Source organism: Salmo salar, chromosome 13, assembly GCF_965601325.2.
Source record: "Salmo salar chromosome 13, fSalSal1, whole genome shotgun sequence".
NCBI classification, from domain to species: domain Eukaryota; kingdom Metazoa; phylum Chordata; class Actinopteri; order Salmoniformes; family Salmonidae; genus Salmo; species Salmo salar.
In genome coordinates this window covers 48,519,702-48,529,365 of record NC_138303.1, presented here as the reverse complement: position 1 = coordinate 48,529,365, position 9,664 = coordinate 48,519,702, and the positions used below count along the sequence as shown (strand labels likewise).

General features: G+C 42.3%; 1 protein-coding gene across 1 annotated transcript in view; it reads left to right on the top strand.

Annotated features, from left to right (window-relative positions):
- The first annotated feature begins 2,386 nt into the window (after positions 1–2,386).
- Positions 2,387–9,664, top strand: part of LOC106566952 (chemokine-like protein TAFA-5) — a 67,624-nt gene continuing 60,346 nt past the window's right edge. The window contains exon 1 of the mRNA XM_045693335.2: positions 2,387–3,011. Within this exon, the coding sequence (XP_045549291.1) occupies positions 2,810–3,011 (202 nt within the window). The 5' untranslated portion in view covers positions 2,387–2,809. The remainder of the gene's footprint in view (positions 3,012–9,664) is intronic.

The window sequence follows — 9,664 nt, the reverse complement described above, 5'->3', positions numbered from 1 at the left end:
CATGATGTTACTACCCTGCATGAATATGCAGGTAGCTAACCAACCAGGTTCTATGGCTATAACTAGTCAAGCAAATGTGTCTGAGATACGAAGAATAAGAGCATACGCATAATGTTAGCTAGCTAACAGTACACTTGAAATTAAACCACTATCTGTCAAAATTAGAAACGTGTAATATCTGAAAATCTTACCAGTATACATCACGGTTGGACGCGTCTCCTGTCCGATGCAATGCATGGTTACCTTAGTTTGACAATGTAATCCAGACTGGTGTTTTTCTACATCTCCTTAGCTATCATACTCGAATTCCACTGACTTGAAAACTCGGTCGTCCAGAAAGTGGAGAGCAACACATATTGTTAGCTAGCTAGCGAGCCAGCCAGCTAACGTTAGCTAACTAACAGTACACTTTAACTTGACATTAGGTTTATGCAGTTTTACTAAGCGATAAAAAAAAAATTAAAAGCAGCATTCGACAGGATTACCTGAACATACTGACCAGCGCCAATAGACAGACGCAGGCTACATGGTAGACCAATCCAAACTCATCTCTCAGCATGTCCAGCCCTCGCATTATCTCAGCCAATCATGGCTAGCGGGAAGTTTACTCTTTTTTTCTGTGGATAAACCAACTAGGCTCATAATTTAACAATTTTATTCATATTTACAGATGACATACACGTTTGATATGAAAGCACATGAAAGTTCACATGTTCGAGAAGGCATTTCTGCCCCCCAAAAATATTTTTTACGTTCAAACAGCTCTCCTGTGAAGTTGTGACTTGCAACATACGCCTAGTTTCCTGAATCGGGTCGTATATTAGCTAAATTAACATCATAGTCAGCATAGCTAATAGAACTAACGCTTTAGTAAACCCACTACAATCATGCAGTAATGTTACAGTGCAGTCAGTAAGCAGTTTCACTGGCGGGCCCCGGTTGCAGTAAATGAGTAAAACCAAAAGCTTGTGTAGAACAAGTGTGCGGGCCTTCTTGTTCTATACAAGCTTTTGGTTTTACTCATTCTTGTTCTATACTAGTATTCTTGATTAGCCCAGCATCTATGTTTTTAAGGATGTGCATATGACCAGAAACTTTTCTAAAACCAAAAGCTTACCTTGACTTGAAAGAGTTCCAGTGATGTGTTGGATAGTCATAGCCAGCTAGCTAACATAGCATCCCTCTGTTTCAGTAGGCTAAACTAGCTAGCTGCATTTGCTAGCAAAATGAAACTGAAAAAAATTACAGAATCTGTCTTTCTATTTCTCTCTTGCTTCTCCTTCATTTAGGAAGAAATGGATTTGTCCAAAACTGTTCAACTATTTTCTTTCTCAGTCAACTACTCACCACATTTTATTTTACCTTTATTTAACTAGGCAAGTCAGTTAAGAACAAATTCTTATTTTCAATGACAGCCTAGGAACTTACACAGTAATTTTGGGTGGGTTAACTGCCTTGTTCAGGGGCAGAACGACAGATTTGTACCTTGTCAGCTCGGGGATTTGAACTTGCAACCTTTCAACGCTCTAACCACTAGGCTACGCTGCCACCCCATGCACTGCAGTGCTAGTTAGCTGTAGCTTATGCTTTCACTATTAGATTCATTCTCTGATCCTTTGATTGGGTGGACAGTTCATGCTGCAAGAGCTCTGATAGGTCGGAGGACATCCTCCCAAAATTGTAAAAATTACTGTGTAAGTCTATGGAAGGGGGTGAGAACCATGAGCCTCCAAGATTTTGTATTGGAGTCAATGTACTCAGAGGACAGAAGCTAGCTGTCCTCCGGCTACACCATGGTGCTACCCTACAGAGTGCTGTTGAGGCTACTGTAGACCTTCATTGTAAAATAGTGTGTTTTAATCAATTATTTGGTGATGTGATTATTTAGTATAGTTTTATCTAAAAAGGATAACTTTTTAAATGTTGTATTTTTATTCCCTGAGGAGGATGGTCCTCCCCTTCCTCATCTGACTCTACTGAAATGTGATAATGTTGAATCAACCTGGAAAATGTATTGGATTTGCAAAAAGTAATCAACTTGAATTTTTTTGTTTATTTCACGTTGAATTCATGTTAGTTGACAACTCAACCAAATGTAAATCAAAACTAGACGTTGAACTGATGTCTGTGCCCAGTTGACAGAGATGGAGACACCGATAGCCTAATTTTAATTATCAATCTTGTCCAAATAATTCCAATAACTGACCAATGCAATACGTTTTGTAAGTGTATACAAAACGAATCCAACAAAAGATCAATTTTATAAGCGGCCTTAATATGTTGACTTTTATTGCAGTCGCTTGCACATCACAATTTACCTTGCAGAAATGTATATCCTGTTGATTTTCACTAGCTTAACTTTTATTTTTATTGGGCGGAAGGAACAGTCAGTGGGTACGGTACAGGTTCCGTCGTCGGCTATTCACTTTCAAGCGCAAAGTTGCTTACGATTCTTGCGGAGATTTTGGTGTTCGCCTCCGCGTTTTGCACAAGGCTTATCTTTCCATCGACAGTCCGTGGATAGTTACACCTTACGGTCTACATGGGATAAACCTGTAACCTCCACCGGGATGAATGGTAGGCTATTTCATATAGCTGATGTTTCATTAGAATATTCTCCTGAATTTGAATGTGTTGAGAAACTTGCCAAATTGACATCTAATTTTGATTCAATTTTGGGCTATGACGCTTCTATCGGTGTTCCACTCCCAACAAATCATCGACAGAGTCACAGGATAAGATAAAAGGGGCATTTTGTAATAAGGGATCCTGTCAATCATAATCTTTTGGATTTTCCTCCGCAAAATGGATGCCAACGACGGGCTATCAGAACACCACACGAATAAGTATTCACCCATTTGAACGCCACTTTAAAAGTGGGAACAACGAGGGATACGTCGAGACGGGGCTACGGTCGGGAAAGGGAATGAAGAAGCTCTCGGCTGGTGGAGGAGCGTCACTCTGCTGTCTGCTGCTCCTGTGGGTCATCTACTCCCATCGCCTGAGAGAGGGTAAGTGCATAGCCTACATGATGCATGCCATGGTTACTCTACTTACTGTACGCTTTTATTCATGCAAGGAGATAGGACAGATGCAAATGGATCATCTTCTTGATACTGCTATACTGATATCTCACTGTATGATTATAATTACAGAATAATGTTGTTTTGCTTTGTTTTATTGCTTTTTACATAAAAATTACCCTCTCTTAGGGTTGGTATTGTAGACCTTTTGTATGGGTGTGTTAGGGATTATTTAAACAGTAAAACCCGAGAAGGTGTTATATGGCCAATATACCACAGCTAAGGGCCGTTCTTTCACAAGACGCAACGCCAAGTGCCTGGATTCAGCCCTTAGCCATGGTATATTGGCCATATACACTCTTAGAAAAAAAGGTGCTATTTAGAACCTAAAAGGGTTCTTCGGCTGTCTCCATAGGTAGAACCCTTTGAAGAACCCTTTTTGGTTCCAGGTAGAATCCTTTTGGGTTCCATGTAGGACCCTTTCCACGGAGGGTTCTGCATGGAACCCAAAAGGTTTCTACGTGGAACCAAAAAGGGATTTCCCTTGAACCAAAAATGGTTCTCCTATGGGGACAGCCGAAGAACCCTTTTGGAACCCTTTTTTCTAAGAGTGTATCACAAACCTAGAGGTGCCGTATTGCTATTTTAAACAGGTTACCAACGCAATTACAACAGTAAATAAGTAATTTTGCATCATACCCGTGGTATATTGTCTGATATACCATGGCTTTTAGCCAATCAGCATCCAGGACCCAAACTACCCAGTTTATAATTGTTGTTAGCCTACTCAATAGATGAATACGGGAAGCACTACTACTGTCATGTATGCTTTGGACTATCCCCGGCTATAATGTAGCCTATTCATTTAGCTATTAGGCCTACACTATTATTCTTCATCATGTGCCTAATGATTTCATACTGGTTTGTATTCATTCCTTGCCATTCCATGACAGTAGTAGCCTTCCGTGTTGAATTATGTATGCGCTAGTGCAATTACACCTTCACTCGTCCACAGAATGGAAAGCAAAACCATGTTTCTCTCCGTTACCTCGGCAACGATTTGGAACTCCATAGTCATGTCTAACAGTGAAGGACACCAACGCTTAGGAACTTGGTTATTCACTTATTACTACTGTGTTCATTTTCTTCTCTCTGGTTCACAAGGCAAATGCACTATGGCAAATGCACTATGTCCTCCTCGGCTCCTCGTCTCTCAAACAACAATATTTTATCCCTATATTCATTTCTTTGACCCGAAAGGATTGACAAAAGGATGCTGTGTTTGAGTCTGTTACAATCCTATTATTCATTCATTACCTTGTTACGGGCTGTAGAAACGAACTGATCAATTGAGTTTAATCTTTCACAACCCACTCCCATGCTGTAAGGCTACAGATGAAGCCCCCAGGGAATGTCTAAAGACTTCATAAAGTATAGGCCTACATAAAGTCTGCATATAAACTATTATAATAATATATGCCATTTAGCAGATGCTTTTATCCAAAGCGACTTACAGTCATGCGTGCATCCATTTTACGTATGGGTGGCCCCAACAGTAGTCGGACACACAACATTTGCCATTGCAAGCATGCTCTACCAACTAAACCACACAAGACCACTACATAGATCTATTTTATCCCCACTGACTTCTCTTTCCGTTGATCCCAAATCGACCACTTTCCCCTACCTCCTATGCACTTGTGGAGATCTGAAAGGATTAGATATGATATGGTAGTAGCTCCTAGCCTGGCTCACGTGGTACACAGCGAGGGAGAGCCGTGACACACTGGTCTGGACAGGAGTCCGTTTGTTGCTGCAATATTCCCACAAAAACTGGCTTGAACTTTGATTGGTTCTCCAAAAAAAAAATCCTGGGGGGTTGAGACTAGAGGTCAACCGGAATGGCCGATTAATTAGGGCCGATTTCAAGTTTTCATAACAATCAGTAATTGGCATTTTGGGACACCGATTATGGCCGATTACATTGCACTCCACGAGGAGACTGCGTGGCAGGCTGACTACCTGTTATGCGAGTGCATCAAGGAGCCAAAGTAAGGTGCTAGCTAGCATTAAACTTATCTTATAAAAAACTATCAATCTTAACATACTCACTAGTTAACTACACATGGTTGATGATATTACTAGTTTATCTAGCTTGTCCTGCGTTGCATATAATCGATGCGGTGCCTGTTAACATATAATCGATGCGGTGCCTACTTCGCCAAACGGTTAATTTAGCAAGCGCATTCGCGAAAAAAGCACTGTCGTTGCACCAATGTACCTAACCATAAACATCAATGCCTTTCTTTAAAATCAATACAGAAGTATATATTTTTAAACCTGCATATTTAGTTAATATTGCCTGCTAACATGAATTTCTTTTAACTAGGGAAATTGTGTCACTTCTCTTGCGTTCTGTGCAAGCAAAGTCAGGGTATATGCAGCAGTTTGGGCCGCCTGTTTCGTTGCGAACTGTGTGAAGACCATTTCTTCCTAACAAAGACTAATTAATTTGCCAGAATTTTACATAATTTTGACATAACAGTGAAGGTTGTGCAATGTAGCAGCAATATTTAGACTTAGGGATGCCACCCGTTAGATAAAATACATGTCACGGTTGTCGTAGGAAGGAGCGGACCAAAGTGCAGCGTGTGTGTCGTTCCACATTTTATTTTCACTGTGAAACTAAGCAATACATACACATAACGCAAGAACAAAACAACAAACCGTGACGCAGAGGTGAAACATACACTAACTCAAAATCAATCTCCCACAAACCCAGGTGGGAAAAACACCTACTTAAGTATGATCTCCAATTAGAGACAACGATGACCAGCTGCCTCTAATTGGAGATCACCCCAAACAAAAACCCAACATAGAAAAACTAAACTAGGAAAAAAAACCTGTCACGCCCTGACCTACTCTACCATAGAAAAGAACAGCTTTCTATGGTCAGGATGTGACAATACAGAACGGTTTCGTATTTCACTGAAAGATAAACGTTTTGTTTTCGAAGTTATAGTTTCCTGATTTGACCATATTAATGACCTAAGGCTCATATTTCTGTGTGTCATTATATTATAATTAAGTGTATGATTTGATAGAGCAGTCTGACTGAGTGGTGGTAGGCAGCAGCAAGCTCGTAAGCATTCATTCAAATAGCACTTTCGTGCATTTGCCAGCAGCTCTTCGCTGTGCTTCAAGCATTGCGCTGTTTATGACTTCAAGCCTATCAACTCCTGAGATTAGGCTGGCAATACTAAAGTCCCTATTAGAACATCCAATAGTCAAAGGTATATGAAATACAAATCGTATAGAGAGAAATAGTCCTATAATAACTACAACCTAAAACTTCTTACCTGGGAATATTGAAGACTCATGTTAAAAGGAACCACCAGCTTTCATATGTTCTCATGTTCTGAGCAAGGAACTTAAACGTTAGCTTTTTTACATGGCACATATTGCACTTTTACTTTCTTCTCCAACACTTTGTTTTTGCATTATTTAAACCAAATTGAAGATGTTTCATTATTTATTTGAGACTAAATTGAATTTATTGATGTATTATATTAAGTTAAAATAAGTGTTCATTCAGTATTGTTGTAATTAATCGGGATCGGCTTTTTTTGGCCCCCAATAATCGGTATCGGTATCGGCGTTGAAAAATCATAATCGGTCGACCTCTAGTTGAGACCTCTCGTTGTTAGAAAATCCAACAGTTGTATTGGAAGGGGGAGGCGCTTGGGGGCTGTGTGTGGTTGTCCATGTGGGTGTTTGAATGAGAAAGACACAGAGGAGAATCAATCAGTAAAAAAGCCCAGCCCCCTTCATTATGCCAACAACATCAAGGAGCCTTTCTGGACTCCGAAGTCAGGAAGACTTAGAGTTTGTTGTCAGCCAGTCTAAGTAGCTCCAACTTGCCCTCTGATTGACTAGAATTCTATCCATATCGCTTACACCTGTCCAATCCTCAGGTTGTCACACGTCCATAGAGGTCGATTTGATTTGGGATTGGGTGCTCCTCCAGCATTTGAAGTCTTCTGAACTTTCCCATCACTCAAGTCAGATACCTCTTAGATAGTGTGGACATAAATTCACCTCCACTTCCCTATTGTACGAATGTGCACAAACACTACATGACCAAAAGTATGTGGACACCTGCTCGTTAACATCTTATTCCAAAATCATGAGCATTAATATGGAGTTGGTCCCCCTTTGCTGCTATAACAGCCTCCACCCTTTTGGGAAGACTTTCCAACACATGTTGAAACATTGCTGCTGGGACATGCTTCCATTCAGCCACAAGAGCATTAGTGAGGTTGGGTACTGATGTTGGGCAATTACGACTGGCCTGCAGCTGTGTTCCAATTCATCCCAAAGGTGTTTGATGAGGTTGAGGTCAGGGCTCTGTGCAGGCCAAGTTCTTCCACACCGATCTCGACAAGCCATTTCTGTACGGACCTCCCTTTGTGCATTGTCATGCTGAAACTGTTGCCACAAAGTTGGAAGCACAGAATCGTCTAGAATGTCATGCTGTAGCATTACGATTTCCCTTCGCTAGAACTAAGGGGCCTAGCCCGAACCCTGAAAAACAGCCCCAGACCATTATCCCTCCTCCACCAAACTTTACAGTTGGCACTATGCATTCGGGCAGGTAGCGTTTTCCTGGCATCCACCAAACCCAGATTAGTCCGTCGGACTGCCAGATTGTGAAGCGTGATTCATCACTCCAGAGACCTTATTTCCACTGCTCCAGAGTCCAATGGCGGCGAGCTTCACACCACTCCAGCTGAAGCTTGGCATTGCTCATGGTGATCTTAGGCTTGTGTGCGGCTGCTCGGCCAGCGAAACCCATTTCTTGAAGCTCCCAACGAACAGTTATTGTGCTAACGTTGCTTCCAAAGGAAGTTTGGAACCCGGTAGTGAGTGTTGCAACCGAGGACAGACAATTTTTATGCGCCACCCACCTTAGCACGTGGCAGTCCCATTCTGTGAGCTTGTGTGGCCTACCACTTCGCAACTGAGCCGCTGTTGCACCTAGACAACTTCACAATAACAACACTTAAGGTAGACCGGGGCAGCTCTAGCGGGACAGAAATTTGATGAATTGACTTGATGGACAGGTGGCATCCTATGATGGTGCCACGTTGAAAGTCACTGAGCTCTTCAGAAAGGCCATTCTACTGCCAATGTTTGTCTATGGAGATTGCATGGCTGTGTGCTCGATTTTATACACCTGTCAGCAATGGATGTGGCTGAAATATCAGAATCCACTCATTTGAAAGCGTGTCCACATACTTTTATATATACAGTATACTGTATCTCAACCACACCTGATCTTACACAGCTACTCAGTGCTCCTAGGGCCCATCTCCACCTCCCCCGGAGGCCTCTGGAAGCCCCTAGTTGCCTAACAAAGAGAATGTGAGGGGAAAATTATGTATTCACCTCATTTGTTGAATATGTAACAATTATTTACTTAACAAACAGTAAGATATTTCTGTCCTGCTAATGCTGTGTTTCATGGTCTCCACTCTAGCACCCTGCAGCTAGTCTGGGTGTTGAGGACATGGGTCCTACTAGAGATAGCTTGAAGCTGACAATTGACTTGTGTTGGTGATAAAAACCTAAAAGCTAGCATTCTATAGACAAGATGTGGTGTGTGTGACTCGAGATAGAGAGAGCCTGGAAGAGTTAAGAACAATGCCTCATTGTCTCATCTTCCTGGCATCTGGGAAACTAAGACCATCCTGTGTAGATAACCAAGGTGGCTTATGGGGGAGACCGCGGCTCTGGAGAGCAATCGGCACGCGAGGCTAGCTCCAGCCAACAGTCAGCAAGACTGGGGGCGACGGTCTCGCTTTCGAGAGGAAGATGACCAAGACCGAGTCTCTCTCAGTACTGAATTTCCACGACAAGAGGTATTGGATCTTGGGTGCCGGGCCGGTCATGAATCCTGCCACGACTGGCTGCATCGCCTCCCCTCTATAGCAGCGCCATCCGTCACAGCGGCAGCGACAGGAAATCAAAGTGCAGTAGCCTGTCCGGCTCACACCATTGGGCCCCAGCCCCACACTAATGGATTGCCTGTCAAGCCCCTCTCTACGCTCGCCAGTTTATTCAACGATACATTCTGAGATTTCTGTATTTCCCTCACCAGAGCCAATTCCTCCAGTTGTTCAGTGGACCAGCAGCTCCACTCTCTTCATTTTGTTAACCTCAGCACCTTTGTTTTGGACGTGGGTTCGAGGACAGGGTGGAGATAGAGAGATGTTCTCTGATTTATGAGGTGGAGATAGTTGTTGTTTGGACTATATCGGCATCGTAAGGTGGTGATGATGGAATGGTAAGTTTGTCACTTTAGCTGTGTGCTGTAGCCTACTATGTCCAGCCTACTAAGTCAATTTGAAGCTATCAGTTCAATGGAGAATGCTTTGTAAAGTTTACAGAAAGATTTCAGTCTTCTCCGGCTGCTCAGTTCAGTGGTGACAAGTCACAGTGAGGACGATTTTGATCATAAATTGCAAGTAAACCACTACTCCTGTTTCGATAGGTAATGAAGTCATAAAACTACGGGGATGTTTATGGAAAAATGAGAATGTTTTTACAGCAAAATCAATGCCGCTGCACTCCAAGGCCCA